This window comes from Aphelocoma coerulescens, chromosome 8 (genome assembly GCF_041296385.1).
Source record: "Aphelocoma coerulescens isolate FSJ_1873_10779 chromosome 8, UR_Acoe_1.0, whole genome shotgun sequence".
NCBI lineage: Eukaryota > Metazoa > Chordata > Aves > Passeriformes > Corvidae > Aphelocoma > Aphelocoma coerulescens.
This window is the reverse complement of record NC_091022.1, coordinates 8,040,581-8,056,771: the sequence shown is the minus strand read 5'-3', so window position 1 is coordinate 8,056,771 and position 16,191 is coordinate 8,040,581. Positions and strand designations below refer to the sequence as shown.

The following is a 16,191-nucleotide window of genomic DNA, read 5'->3' as shown; positions in this document are numbered from 1 at the left end:
CCCAGCTCCTTCCCTTCATTTCCTTAGAATCGCAGTCAGAATTCTAGGATTAGATTAGAACAACCTCAGTCCTTGCCCAGAGAGCCCCTGGGGAAAGGCTTAGCCCTCCTCTCACTTGCCCACAAAGATACCCTGCCCATCCTAACCTGGGACAAGAAAACAGAAGTCCAGCGCCTGGATGCACAAAGGGACCTTGGAAGAAGGAAGAATGCCAAAAGGAGCCAGGGAGAGGAGAGGAGGAGACACAAAGGGCAGGCAGGGTTTCCCTAGGATTTCCCTGACCTTCTCCTGAGGACACGTGCTCTGCAATGCTGTTGCTATTTAAGCTACTGTATAAATGGCCATTATTAGTATGTCTGCATGCCTGAGGTCAGCATATCCTCTACAGAACAGGATTTTGCCATAACTCAACACCTATCCAGTAAAGCTGGATGCCCTTTGGACATTTGCTACCTGAAGAAACCCACACGGAGACCCAAGAAATGGGTCCTTGGCTGATGATGCAACAAACACTTCATCAACCAACCCTAAGGATTAAATGTTCTTTTGCATAGTATATTTCTTTCCCTTAAGGTTCAGTCCACTGAGATCAGTCCTTCAATGGGACATTTTCTTTTGATTTGAAGCTGGCCAAATGTGAGTAGTTGTAGAGTGGCTGGGGATAAGCCTTGCTCCTGGGGGAGCTGCTGACACGTGCCGGCTGGAATCTCCATCTCCTGCCTCTGCTGCAGGGAAAGGCCAGTGTCAGCCACCCACACCATGCTGTTGGGGCCATGGCCCTTCCCATGTGGGAAACTGGATCTGGGAAGCCTGCAAAGAACAAAGCTTGAGTCTTTGATCAGGAAACCAAAATAGGATTTTGGTCCTAACCCATCCACTAAAGAGCAGTCTTGGACACAATGTTACTGGTAAAGCACTGTGGTCCTTCTCTATCTGGCCACAGAGTGAACACCAGGGCAGGCTGGGAACAGCACAGATGAGGTTAAACAGCTTCTTCCAAAAGTCACTCTGTGAACTGATGCTACAGAACGTGCCAGGGCTTCCCAGCACACCAGCTCCTGTGCCTTTCTACTTAAGAGATTTTAGAAATGGCTACCGTAAACCCGTGAAATTTGGAGTCCTATTTTCAACAACATTTTTTACCAAATATTTCATAAGAAGGAAAAGGTTTGTGTGGAGGATTTACCACCATAAAATTCCCCAAGAAACTAGTTTGTGCCTTCCAGCCTAATGCATGGAGGCCAGCAGGCAGCTGGGAGCTCAGCAACAGCTCCTGGGTGCTGTGGGCCAAGCCACTGAGCTAAAATATCATCCACCTTTTATCTTTGTTGGTGCCAAGCTGTACCACAGAGGGATTGCAGGGAGAGCTTCCCCCAGCGCAGAACAGATTTTTGAACAACCTGCAGAAGAAGCAGCTTGTAAAATTCAGCCTGTCCCCCTTCCCTTGTACCTGAGGCATAGGCAGAGCCTCCTCAAGTGCTCACCAGGTACAAACACGTAGCAGCTTCTGTAGTCATCCTGAAAGTGCACAATTGCTGAACTCTGCTGTGGTGTTTCTGCCTCAGCACCTGATGGCAATGGGTTCCACAGGTGAAAGCTACAGCCAAGCCTCAGCTACTCCATTCTTGGGACAGTTGTTTTCCTGGAATTGTAGGTCTCCATTTCTCCCTATCTCAGGGTGCTGGGAAGCACCTTGCCCAGTTCCAGCAATTCCTAATTTAGCACACACAGTTCAAAGGTATAGCAGGCTTTGGGTTGTTTCCCCACTTTTTGCTACACAGTTGCTGTTTTCTCTCTTCTACTCCAGGAAAAGACAAAGTGAGAAGAAAGAAAAATCTCTCTTACAGCTCTCTGGGTTTGTATCCTCTTGTATTTTGAGCAAACTTGGTGTCTGATATTTACCAGCTCATGCAGGTGGTTCAGCAGCTCCCTGAATATTTGAGAGGTCAGCAGGAACTGAATCAGCTGCAACAAGAGGAATTGCCCAAATTCAGCAAAGATGCATCAGACCGGGCTTGAAAACAAGCACAGGCTGGGTGTCGTCAGGCCCCTTCTCCACACACAAAAGCGATCTCCTCTCCTCCCCTGCCCCCATCCCGAGCGTGAGCACGGCTGCAGCTCCCTCTTACCATCACCTCCCTACTACCCAGAAACATCTTGTTTGGGCCCCTGAAACACCAGGCTTGAGTCCAGCGCCAAGTGGTGCCTCCTGACTTACCTGCATGGTTTGTGAGATACCCCCTTTGCTTTCCTGTGAGGAAAAACAGTCAGTTAAACCCATCAGTTTCCCCCTTTTTCAGACTGACTCTTCATAGCCTTCACTGCCACACAGAACAAGCACATCATCTAAATTCCAGATTTTATCTTTCCCATAGGGACGGACACATTTGGAATCCCAGAGGTAGCTACTTACAGCTGTTTGAGCTCAGATGCTCCAATGAGGTTGGCTCGCAAGGAATTCAGAGGTTTATCTTGAAGAAAATGGTCAGAGCAGCTGCAATTTATTTATAATTGTGCAGATTAATCAGTCTAGAGAGTTTCAAGAGACTGCTGCAATCTTCTCCTTCGAGTTTCCGCTCAGCTAGGTGCTGCTGCTGGTGCACTGGACATGTTTTGGAACTCTGCTGGCTGTTCTTCCTGCTAATGCTAAGCCAAAGCCATTTATATCAAGCAATCCTGGTGGTTAATGAATTCAGAAGCAGTAATGGAATCCCAGCAGAATTACACCACAACCATCCTATCCCTTACACCACAACCTTGGAGGGTGGGAGCCTCCACAGAGGTAAGAATATCTTCATTTGAGGAGTGAGTAGACCCTTCAATAGAAACACAGGACACGCTCTTTTTGTAGTCAGAATTTTATTTTCTTTACCTCCAGGCTTATCATTGAAATCTAAAAATAAAATCTTTCATTTACAAATAGGCTAGTGCATATTAAAGGTCATTTTGGATAAAAAAAAAAAAGACACTGCATGTAACACAAAAGAAATGTGTGTGTTAGGATGATCTTCCTGGAACAGCTGGTGGAGGTCGCCTAGGAAAAAAACAAAAAATAACCCAAAAATCAAAGGGAGAGGGGGAGATTTAAAACAAAAGGCCAAGATACAATAAAATGACTCATATACAAAATTATCTTAATAAAATGGGTTAAGAGAAAAAGGCACAGAACATGCATATTAAGGAAAAGAGCAAGAGCAAGATTAGAATCAGCTGGCTCTCAGCAGAGCCTGGCTTTCATCCTCACCGCCTCCCTTCTGACTTGCCAGTGCCAGAGAACCAGAACAATCCCATCCCAGGTGTCCAGGTCGCTGGTCACAGGCTTTCTAATTTTCTTGCAGCAAATTATACTCTCTGGAAGAGCTTTTCCCCAGGCAGCCTTAAAATTCTCACCACTATCTGCTTCAAACACTGTTCTTGGAGTGGATCTTTTGTGAGATTCTGATGAATTGAGGAATGATCAAACAAGAGGACCTGTGGGGTGGATTGGGGTGTCTGGAGGGGACATTTCTGGGAAGGGTTAAAAACATAGCTGGAGAGCCCCGTGGCAGTGAGGGCCCAGTGCAGAGGAGCAGCTGCTCCTCCTGGTACCCAGCACAGAGCACTCAGCTCTACCTGACAAACATGCCTAGAACCAGGCTCATCTGGGGTACTAGCTCTAGCCAGAGGGGACATGTGGGACACTGCTGTTCCCTGAGGGGGGAGTGCACACACTGCCTCAGCCACAGCCATTAATGACTATTAACGAAATCTCCAAATGTTACAGAATACAACGGGGATGTTCCTGCTGTGCTCACCTTTTGCTCCCTCCTTTCCCAAAACCTAAGGACCCACTTAGCAACTGTGGTGTTCCCACAGGAAGCTGTTGTGCTCCTTGTGCCGTACAGACCATCTCCAAACACGGATTGCAGCTACTTGGCTCATCCTGATCTGAAGGAGGAACTGAGTAATCAAGACATCTGCGCATTTGTACACAACCGCTTTGGGGGAAATCCCTTTCAGGCACATTTTAACTCCAGCTCCTGCTCTGGAGGACTCAAGTCTCTGAAACTCCCCAAAACATGCTTTCCTCAGCAATGAAGAGAATCCCAGGTACTGCTTGTAAAACGTTCATCCATTTCCCAGGAAAATATCTCCAAGGCCCTTGCAGGGGAACAGGCTGAATGCTTCCCAACAGGTTACATCTCCCCTATACTGACATCTCCAGTGATCTCAATGCAACAGCACCTCCAATAAATCCTCCCTGCAGTCCCCACCGAGGCAATGTGGAATGCTGAGATGATGGTGCAAGAGACAGAATACACCACTCATACACATCCAGAAAGTAATAATAAAAGCCCATCAAGAATTATAGTTTATTTCAGGTTCAGAAATGCAGCATAACATTTTTACAGCAGGTGTATGTGATGCTCAGTAATGACCACAGTTTCGGGAATCCACTCACTGTGCTCAAAGGTCAACCAGGAACCATTTACAGATTATGAAACCAAAGGCAGATGTTTTGGCTCACACGAAGTAGGGCATTAACACACAGAGCAAAAAAAATCAGAAAGAAATTAAGCGTTTGCTTCTTACAAAAAAGAAGTCATCGTTTACCCATCCTGGAAAAGTAAAGAGACAGCAGTAAAGCAAACGGCCGGCAAGACGGGACAAATCATAGATCAAGCAAGAGTGGAGGACTGTCTGGACGGGAGGAGCCATCAGCATCAGCTCGCCTGCAGACAAAGCAAGAGGAAAGACAGGCAGAGTAACATTCATTTACATAAGGGAGCTGTTCTGCAAGAGCCTGGGAGGAGGGGCAGTGCCACAGCGGCAGGAGCTGTGACAGAAGTGCACCGAGAGGCTCCCCGGTGGCACAGGGACAGAGTAGGTCTGCTTTCAATTCAGGAGGTTTGGGCTATTTTAAGACAGAAGGACAGAACTAGCCAGGAATCTCAATATGCTGTACACATCATGGTTAGTGTAGCTGTCTGGAACAGAGAGGATAACATTTTCTATGTTATACTTTAACATGAAATGCCATAACCTATAATGTATCTTCTTTAATATAATAAGTAATCTACTTTTAGGAGGCTTACTTAGAAAGTGCAACAAGATCAGCAATAAAATAAACACACATTAACTATGTACATAATCCTTTCTGTTAAACATACAATCTTTTTAAGCCTAGCACAAGATCCCTTGAGATCCAAGGCCGAGAGCTATTCACAGCATACGCAAGCTCTTCAGCTGATGGTCAGCCATGGCGGGGTGAGGTGGAACATGTTCTCTAGGCAGAGACCCAGGCCCAGCCTAAATGCAGTATTAGATAAGCACCCTCCTGAAACTTAGCAACTACATCACCCAGATTTTTATGTACCTTGCATAAGATCACAAACACTGGTGTTGCTTCATTATTGCTCCACTACGCCCTGGCTATCTGAGCTGTGCCAGAGGGAATCAGAGAAAGGCAGAGCAACCTGCACTTCTCAGATATGGAGGTCAGGCTTGGCCCATCCCACGCAAGCGTGTCTGCAGAGGTTGTCAGTCCCTCTTAGCAGACCCACAGGGTGCTTGTCCTGCCTTCGGGCATGGAGTGATTTTTGCTGCCAAGGCTGCTCCTCCGAGAACAAGGGACAGGATTAACGGGACTTGCCAGCACCAGAAGTGAGCAGGACAAACAAACCCATTCCGGGCACTGTACAGCAGAAGGAAGTGGGCCAAGGTTGGAGGACAGTACTTACTCAATTGGATGTGGCAATTTCTTGGGAAGCAATTAAATGTTTTTCCTAGAAACAGTTCTATGTGGTTTATTCTGACAAGTGTATACGCAAGAAGAGGTGAAATCATCAAACCCTGGATTCGTGCTCACTGTTATTTATTAACCTGCACACCTAAAAGCGTTGCATTTAGGGCACAGGGTCAGATTTAGATGAGATCTGAATGAGGATGCAGAGGAAGGAGGGCTGTGCAGCTGTGTCCTGCACCGTCAGCATCAAGCACAGAACCAGATGGTGCTGCCGCCTTGCTGCCGCCTCCTCCTCCTCTTTTGGGTAAATCCACCCTTGAGAGCTTTATTTACAATTCAGGATTACTGCTGAGAAATAGTTTCTTGGGGGCAGAGTTAAGGACAGTGCTGAATTGTGCCACCTACTTCCTTATGCTTGGCAGAAACAGTCATCAAAGTAAATGAGGGAGTCTCAAGCAGAGAGGATTTAAAAGCATGTTTTTAGGCCAGGATCTATGTCATCTGATTAAGGCTCCTAACTTACCAGCATTACCCTCGTGTCCCATGCAGCCACACTGGTCTGAATCACCTCCAGGAGGTGACGCTCTTCCCACAGAACAAAGGACAACTGAGCTGAGGCTTTGGGTATGGTGGGATAAACCCAGACTGTGGCCTTGCAATATCATAGAATGGATTGGGTTGGAAGGTACCTTGGAGCTCATCTTGTTCCAAGCCCCCTGCCATGAGCAGGGACACCTTCCACTAGACCAGGATGCTGAAAGACCCATCCAACCTGGTCTTCTATCACCAAGTGAATTTTGGAATTTGGGGTTAAAGTGATTTCTGTGGCTGAGGCATTAAACCTGGCTTTCAATCAGCAGGCAGCTGCCAGTCAGTAACAGTTCTGATAAACTATAGACAGGTGTGATGGCCATGGGCTACTATGGCTATTTACAAAAATTATATCCAACAGATACTTTGCAGGTTACAGCAGAGAGCACTAAGCAGGGGAAAGCTGTGTAGAAGACAAGATGAATCATCAAAATATGGGGGGGGGGGGTATGACCGTAGTTGTGTTTGCAACCTTTTTTTCCCCTGAAAGCTGATTCTGTGCAGTTGGCGTTGCAGATGTGGGCCTGTTCCCCAAACAAACCCCAGCCACTTAAGCAGTCTGCTGAGATCAACAAGATGCCAGTGTTCTGACAAACTCCATCTTCACTGTGCATCACATGTGACCTCTAGACTCCCCAGGCATGTGTCACAAGTATGAGGTTGACAGGAAATTAAAGTTAAGCTAACATACAAATCATGATGCTTTCCCAAGCTCGTCTTTCTTCTGCAAGCTGAAACATGATTTGCTGCACTGGTGAGCACAGCTAATCAGCAGCCTGGGAATACTTAATAGGCTAAATCCCCATTTGTAGTGGCTCTTTGATTGGATTCTTCCTAACCATGGGGCTACAGCATACTGGAGCCCTACAAGCAGTCTCAATAAATACATTTATTAGACTGATTATACTGGGGGCCTTTGAAACCACCAATTGCTTTCCTAGGGATCTGTAACCATAATTGTAATAGCAGCAATTCATATTTTCTGAAGGAACAAGGCCAAATTCCTCTCTAGTTTCATTCTGTTAACTCAGTAAGTTCTAAGCTTTAAGGGTGACACTGACCCTAAGTGTTTAAAGTGAAGTAATGCAGTTAAGACAAAAGGTTTTTATAATGCATTAATTTATAATGTGCAAAACAAGAGGCAGAGAGGACCTCTGCAAGTGAGCAGCTGCTAAAATAATCCAGGATGCACAGCTGAGCACTTCCCGGAACCTAGCTGGATAGAAGCAACAGTAAACCAAGGTGTGCATGTAATGCAAAGAGAAAATCTTTACATAGTGGGCACAGGGGAACTTCATCAACTGGCATGTGAAAATATCACAAATACCTCACATCCAAACCAGACCCTTGGGAAGCTCAGCTGCCAGTCCAGGCTGGAGCTCTGTGAACTGGCTCACATGGTGGGCAGAGGAGTGGGAGCCCATGCTCAGCTTTCCATGTATCTGTATCTCTATGTCCTTCTGTGTCACAAAAGGACCAAAAGCAGTGCTCAGTTCCCTGGATCCTGCCACACAGCACATTTCCATGCACTCACCCCCCTCCAGGGCTTCCCAGGAGTGCAGTAGGAGCAGGAGTGTGAGCAAGCACTGGCAGAGGACAAAGGGAACTGGCACACGCTGCTCTGTCACACACCAGCCCTTCAAACCACCCTCTCCCATCCTGGCTGCAGGGTGAGAAGGCTCCACACCATGCCCTGCGATCTGGGGCACCCCAGCCTGCTCCTCACCAACCCAACCCAACTGGCATGTCAGCTGTCAGGGTGCAAATAAAGCAAAACATGCCTTGTTCCACACACACCCTGCTCGTTTAACATTCCTTAAAACTAAACTTTGGATAAGGAGAATTTATAGGAGAAGCAAGCCCCTTGCAAAAGAGACCTGGAAGTGTGGGGCCTTCAGAAGAGCTTGGTAAGAAACCACATGGCTTTTCTTTGCCCAGTTTAGCCATTACAAGGGAAAATAGAAAACCTGGAGGGTATAAATAAAATAAAAGCAAGATTCCATTCAGGTAAGAGGAAAAAAAAGCAGCAGATCAAATCAACACATGCACAAACACACACAAAGTCAAGCCCTCTTTTTGCTGTAGAGGACTGTGAGCACAGTTGCCTGGGTGGAGATATGTGTCAGTACGTTAGCTAACATCAATTATTGCAAAAGGAAAAGTCAAGGCAGCACAGACCTTCCCCAGACATTTAAGACCTCATAAACAATGCAGAATGGACAGAGTATATCAGTAAAATTGGTTACTTGCCTATAGATGTCCATACATGCGACTATACATTGGTTATTGTGACAGTTACCAAGCAATTTGTTTCCACATATTTGGTTAACAATGAATGACATGCCAGAAACTCCGTTTAGTCTAACAGGGATGAATCTAACGGACGGATTACAGTGGGCCGAGTAGGTGAAGGGGGCGGTCTTCGACTGGAGAGAGAGAGAGAAGAAACAGTAAGCACAAACACTGAGCACAAACCTGGCCCCTCTGGCTGTTGTTACATGGACATGCACATACTCATACACACACCAATCCTGTTTCCACGTACACTGAAGCAAGACATCTCTTAAGCATCCACAGTAAGGAAGGAGGCAATGGGTTTGCCACGTGCCTACCACGCCTTACCGCTCTCACCCATGGCTGTCCACAGCCTGGGGGTTCTCCACACACAGTTACCCTCTTGAGTCACGCAAACCATCGGGGACGACTGTTATTCTCCATTTTTAGGGGTCAGTCCCAGCCTGGACAGCCACACAGCAGATTTACAGGCACATTTCAGAGCAGGCGACAGGACTTGGTAAAACAGCCTGCAACAACTTCAGGTCTGTTTTGCAGAAGCAGGAAAACCTGCAGCTTCTTGCATACCTGGGCAAACTGTAGCCCTATCAATGTGCCTGAATTTGAGGCACATTTTGAGACTTTATATCAATGCCCCATTATGAAAATCCCAGTCATGGCTAGAGCTTCTGGATTCATTAATTTACTAAAGCATTTTTCTGTTAACTTCAGGAAGTGTTACAGAGTCACAGATTTTTTGGGAAGACTTAGGTGCCTTCATTCAATTTTCCTGTGTACTGCATTTTAATTTGGACTGTGTCATCCTCTGATAAGAGACCCCAGTGCAAGAGTTAGCAGTAGTGTGATCTCCAAGCACATTCCACCCACAGTCCAGGCTGGCACCTACCCCCCCGCCCCCCCCCTCCCCCCGCTTCATCCAAGGATGACACACCAACTCTGCTGAATTTGTAGACAGAGTCCCTCTGGTAGCTGTGTAACACTTTACCTTTTTGTGTGCAGCTAAGGTCCACATCAGTGCTGTGTGGAGGTAATTCCATCAGCTTAGTTACAGAGAATATTTTGTTGATGCTGCTTTCCACCTGGGATAAAACATCCCACTGCCAAGCAAGGCCCATGCAGATTCTGAGCTGACAACTGGCCTCCAATGCCTGCACCAGCTCACACAGTCCTGCCTGGCACTGCTGTGTGTTGTATAAACAGCCCTGAGAGACTGTTCCTCCAAGCTGGCCTGCTCCCTTAGCCAGCTGTGCAGCACTCTCCAGCAGTGTTCTGTTGCTGCAGTTATCCCAATCCATGTCTTACACAGTGTTTTCACTCCCCACTTTCTTCAGTGGGAAGTACCAGCTCTCTATTTCTTAACCCAGCCCAGATTACCAGGAGAGCTCATGGCTGAACCCAGGCTCTAAGCAAGGTGGGAGCTGAGGTTCTTTGATTCCCATCAGCTCCAGCAGAGCTCATTAATGGTCCAAACAAACTGTGCAGCCCTTCCTAACCTGTCCCCCACCTGTGCAAATAGGGACAGTTCTGGCTCTGAAGAGGCTTACAAAGGAAATGCGTCTCATTCTGCTAAAGCTAAACTGAAGATGAAAATAATGTAACAATACGTTAATTTTCTTTGAACTGGAACAAAATATGTGAGACAAATTTACACTTGACAAAAAAAAATCTCGTTTGTCTCAAAGTGCATCTTGTGCGACAATACTCTCTTTTGGTGAAGAAATGAGAATTTTAATCCCTACCATGCAACAAATACAAAATATGCCAACTAAAGCATTCAAGTAAATCAACAAGCTAAAAAAAATAGGCAAAATATAATTTCTTCATGGTGTATTTTTCTTACAGGAAAAATGTTACTGTGTTAACTATTGTTTCTTGTGTTGCTCCAGTGTAGGTCTTTTGGACCCATTTCCAAAATTTGTAGTTTCATAAAGAACCACTTCTAAGGCTGTGCATTTCTGCTGGGTTGCATTAAATTATTCCTTTGTTGAAATGCCTCACATTGCATTGTTTAGCGCTTACTGAAAACATCGTATCATATGTATACAATTTGCAAACAAGGGAAAATGCATACAGCTGCGTTCATATCAAATTTAAAAGATACTAGCCCAAACATGCATTTTAATACCAGGTTAAATGCAGCCCACTGGATTCAAATAATGCAATTTAGCCAAATTGCTATTTAACACAGCAGGATCAGAAACTGGAGAGCACAGTGGGAGGATTTCCTGGATATAATCAGTCACACCAAACCTGAACCAAAATCAGGCCTGAGCACCATTTCCTCCTCGAACCAGAGCTATTATTGCACACTGACCGCTATTTTGAATTTCCATTCAAGCCCAGTGCAGACCTGAACAGAAAAATTTCCCATTAGCTCTTTCCCACTCCAGAGTACCAAGCACTTCAAGGAGAAGCCGATACCCCCAAGGGGACCCTCTGATGAGGAGCTGCTGCCGAGCCACAACAGCTTCCCTGTGACACTGCCCAATGGTCAGGTCTGCTCAGCGAGGGGACCCTTCAGCGATGCTCTGTCCCAACTGTGGATACTCCCAGCAGTATCTGGGATGCCTGATACAAACACTTGTGTGTGTCTTCCCAATGGGCATGGGCAGAAATGTCCATGAGGAATGGGCTTAGCCCTCCTTAGCTCCAGCCCCTTAAGGGTTCTGCCTGGTCCCATGCACTTCCAGCTCCTTAACCCTCCACACCACGACCTGGGGAGCAGGACCTCCGCCTGTAGAGCACAGGTGCCCTCTAGAGGAGTGGCAGATGTTTGGGAAAGGCAGCACCTGGGAAAAGACCTGCAGTAGCACCATTCCCTCCAGCCCTGCCGCTGACAGTCTCCTGAGCTATCTGCAACTCCCTGTGCCAGCAATGAAGGAAGGGGGACTGTGTTCCCAAGGCCCTGGGCAGAGCACAGGGGGTTCAGCTTGGGGGAGAGACCTCACCTTCCTTAGCCACTGGCACAAAGGATTAACTGGCACGAGCTGGAACTCAAGTCCACGTGAAGGAAAGAATAAACCCTAAAGTCGCCTGTCCTAGATTTCCCTGTCAGGGTGACAAGTCATTCTGTAACCATTTCTACACTGGGCGTAGGATTCAGGCCTTTTTAGTCCCCTTAACAAGAATCTCAACCCCAAAGACAGGAGGAGAGGCCAAGCCCCCTCCCTGGCTCCTTTACGCCCGGAGTGGTGGCTGGGAGCCCACGGAGAGGTGCAGGAGCCTGGGCCACCTTGAGACAACAAAGCCAGCAGCCAACTCCAGGGCAGTTCCACAAAGCGCAGCTCTGAGGGAAGCCGAGCGTGGTTTCGGCGCCATCGCACCCCGAGCAAAGGTTACCCACGGGAGCGCTGCCAGCCCCTCCGAACGCCGAGGAACCCGGCCTGCACAGCGGCAGGGGGAGCTCCAGCCTGCCCGGGGACCGGGCGAGGGAAAACCGGGGAAAAACAACCTCCCCCGCATCCCTGCTCCGCGCTAGCTGCCATCTCAGTGAGTAAATATGTGACTAAGCCCAATTAAATGTTTAGTCTGAGGCCAGCAGATGATAGCGGCGCAGACGGCGCGGGCTGAGGTTCTGCGCGTTATCGGCGCGGCTCCCACAGCCCGGGCAGCGCTCGCCGTGCGGAGCTGCTCCCGGCCCCGAGAGGCGGCTCCTGCTGCAGAGAAAGCTCCTTAGAAAAATGTCACTGCTGCGGGAAATCCTTTTGCTCATTGTCGCCAACATTTCAGCTGGGTTTTCGAGTTTTGGGGCCGTGTCCCGCTGCCTGGCCCGTTTAACTCTGTCTGTTGTCTTGGGGTTTTTTGGGGGTTGTTGTTATTTGTTTTGCGGCCTTTTTTTTTTAAAAAAAAAAAAAAAAAGGAAACTGTTTGTAAAAGTTAGTGCTAAAGGGGCAGGAGATCATAGGTCCCCCCGGGGTTGAGTAAACGAGTCTGCAAAAAGAATCAGTTCTTCTAACTAGCACACATTAAGCAGACATAAAGAATTTACCAATGAAAATTGTGGACTAAGTATGTATTTAATAACTCCCTGATGTTGCTCCAGAGACTCCTCCTTTGAAGAGCTCAGTGGGGTTTTGAATGGAGGGGAGCTCTTACCCCCGTGCAAAAACTTTTTTAAAAAAAGGAAAAGTTTTTACATTTATTTTTAACCTAAGCAGCACCCCCCATGTTTCCAGTTTTAAAAGAACTAAAAGCTTTAGCTAGGCAAATGCAGAGCAAAAGAAACTAAATAAAGCAAGTCTAGACTAAAAATTCGATCAGAAACATATGGGAGTTCTTTGAGCCTTTGCCTTTTGAGAAGTCCTATCGCTCCCCACACGGAGTACACAAAATGTGCTTTCAGTAAAGCATGGCTGTAATTACCATGGGAGGCCCCGCTCGAAGATGGCTTCTCACAGCACAGCCAGAGGACTTCTAAATAAAAGGCTTTCATTTCCACTTATATTTGACATTCTTGCTTGCTTGTGACCACCAGAGAACACTTGTGGAAGGCATGTACAGAGCTATATTTTACAATATATCCTATAGATCTGAAGCTGTGAACAGAAGTCCATTATTCTCTCCCTATTCCATCATCTTGGTTTCCCTGTAACACAGCCCTCTCGGAGCACCCTGATATGTGACATCGTCTTTGTAGAATTTAACAAGAAAATACTTAAAATCTCTAAGCAGCTTTAAGAATGACTGCAGGCAAATTTGTTTTAGGTGGCAGAACAAACCTGGATGTGAGGCATAGAGTAAGAGGATAAAAGAGTGACTTACTGCAGGTGAGGAATAAATCTGGTTTCCTGTTAGGGTGATTATTTAGAGAGACTAATTAGCTTGGTCTTGGGATAGTTATAATGTTTGATTGATTTTATTTTTATACTGTTTCTCTGGTTTTCTCTGTTTCAGTAAGATCCTGAGAGACCTACACCCTCTACTCTTTCTGGTTCTTGTATCAACCTAACTTTTATATGGTATCTCTTGACCACCATAAGCCTCAAGATTTGGAGGACAATCCAAACCAGAAGTGAAACTACCAGATCCACCGTGGTTGCAAAACAGGGGCAAGACATGGTTTGTTGACCTAATTAGTCTTCAATCTGTGCTTAAACTCTTTCTGTCCTATAGCAGATGCAGCATGGCTACTGCAGAGTCTCCCAAACATCAAATTGGGAGCAAGTATCTGGAGTGGAAGTGGGAAAGGCAAGGGGAGGAAAAGCACTTGATCCTACTGACACATGTCATAACAAAGCAGGAAAAACAGAAAAAGGATGATGACATTAGGAGGAGTAAAGCAGGAATCACGGACAAGGATCAGGAGGAGATGATGATTGCGGGGGAAATGAGAAACCGCACTCAGTGGTGATGAAAGGAAAAAAATAGCTGGGGAATATCTGCCTGAGATGGTCCCTTATCCCAGTGTAATGGTCCGAGAGAGTGAAAATTTCTCAGATTTGTTTCTGTACTGGAAAATGTCATTTTGTTAAACACAAAGTGTCTGTAGTAAGCATTGCCCACAGGATCACTGTCGTCGGGCAAATCAAGAAGGGAAGCCCTCAGGCACAGAGCACAGCTTTTGAGGGTGCCTGGTAGTTCTGAGCAGTTTTCCAGCTGAACTCATGTCAGCCTCTACAAATGCACAGAGGGCATGCTGAGACTGTACTGCCATGGACTGCCTCGGCCATCCTTACAGCTGAACCCCAAAACTGCAGATGACCCAGCTGCACAACGCTCTCTCAGTGGAAGAATTTTTTTGTTCACTGTAAGCAAGTTAAGGTTATTAGATTATGCTGTTTTATCAGATATCTATTTAAGTGAAAGAAACAAAAAATTAAGAGTGAATGGGAAGAATGTGTCCTTCCACTGGCCACCACTACACTGCAGCAATATAAATCTCCATTAATTCAAAGGCTTACACTGTTTGAAAGCACTAGGGCTAGTGAAGTTCCACTGTGTGTGATTTAACTTAATACAGATACTCCTTTCAGAGGCAAAGTAGTCCAAAATATGATGTTCCAGCAGAATAATTTATTATCTACAACTCAAGCTCCGTTTTCTATATGACCATCATAAATTAACATCCGTCACACACACATACAAATACATTGTATGTTTATGTGAACGCTGCATTTTCAAATTAGTCATTTCAGGGAATTAATGTGTCATATGAAAAGCTCAGCTTGAATAAACATAAAATTAATTCAACAGAGCGACCAAGACAGACTATTATTCTTAAAAAACTGTGTGTTCTTGTTTGCCCTTCAGCAGGGAACATGTCAAGTAAGCAAGTGTGCAACACATCTGTGGAAGACTGTCCTCTGTCCTGACCTTTCAGAAACCTTAGGTCAGGATGGTCCAGAGGGTCAAAACTACCTGTGAAGAAGAGAAAGTTAGGAGTGCTGAGCGATAACATTCAGAATGCTGTTCTGTCCACAGAAGATGACACAAAATCAGCATGAAGAACATCTGATCTTTTCACAGTAGCTCAAGACTTGTGCATTGCTCTGTGTGTAGCTGCACTGTTTGGCATCAATGTGAATCATGTATCCCACTTTTGAACACCACATCTACTTCTGCCTTCTCTGTTCTTCCTACTCAGCTTTGACCTTCCTCTGCCCATTTGCCTCTCTCCTCTTTACTTACCTTGGTGCAAGAAGGGGAGCAAATGTCCTGGTTGTCACCTCCAGCTGGAGTTGCACCTCTTCTTGTCCATGATGCCAACTAATGGGATTACCAGTGTCACTGTTGTTAATGGAGCGCCCTCATTCACTACAGATCCAATACAGCTCGCAGGGGACAGGAGAGTTTCAAGACAGCCTTTCAAGATGCCTGCAGGTGCAGGAAGTTCAAATCATCACTCTTTCTCTCTGTTTACTCTCAGATGTTTTCTCTTCTAGCATAAGGCAGGCTAGAAATGCTCTGCTATTTGCCCACTCTTTAGACAAGGCAGAAATTCCCTGCTCAACACCGTAGCTCTAATCCTGCAGTGCCTTCGTGGAAGCTGTTATTAAACTACTCCATTATGAAACTAAGTCATTTCTTGGGACAAAACACATCTTCGGGTTCCTGTATTTTTGTCAAACAACTGCTGTTGTTTGATTCTACTTTCTTTTTCCAAATAGAGAGATGTTAAAAATAAAACCACTTCCTTCTGCTAACAGTATCTTGAGAGAGAAAATGCTAAGGAAGAAAAAAAACCCCAAACCAAACCCAAATTTTTGCTGAAATTTATTCAGTGCATCAGCTGACACTCTACTATCTTTGAGGACTGCACTTGCAACATCATCTTTATTCCAGAATCACTTGTTTTGATGCTTTTCAGGTTCCTTGCTTTTCTGTCTTCCTCCCTCTTGCATCTTTTTTACTTACCCTTTCCCATCACATAGGTCCAGACTACACTAAGAGTAATGAAATCCATTTCTCTGCCTGATCCTCTTTGCTGAACTTTTAAAGTGACTTGGAACAATCCCAATTGAATGCCATTTCATTTTAAAAAGAATTTTATGTTGAATGAGGCAGGAGCAAGTAGCTCAGGAACAATATTCAAGATAATTACAACTACCTGAGATGCAAGAAATAAGATCAAACCTAAACCC

At 45.9% G+C, this 16,191-nt stretch overlaps 1 protein-coding gene across 5 annotated transcripts in view; it reads right to left on the bottom strand.

Moving 5' to 3' along the window:
* Positions 1 to 2,859: 2,859 nt before the first annotated feature.
* DNM3 (dynamin 3) overlaps positions 2,860 to 16,191 on the bottom strand; it is a 172,849-nt gene continuing 159,517 nt past the window's right edge. For 2 of the 5 annotated variants that reach the window (XM_069022386.1, XM_069022381.1), the window contains one exon: positions 2,860 to 3,034. In XM_069022386.1, coding sequence (XP_068878487.1) covers positions 2,998 to 3,034 — 37 coding nt within the window. In that variant the 3' untranslated portion in view covers positions 2,860 to 2,997. Of the gene's footprint in view, positions 4,713 to 6,758; positions 8,743 to 16,191 lie in introns of those variants that run through there. The other 3 variants (XM_069022385.1, XM_069022379.1, XM_069022380.1) reach the window with 2 other exon arrangements.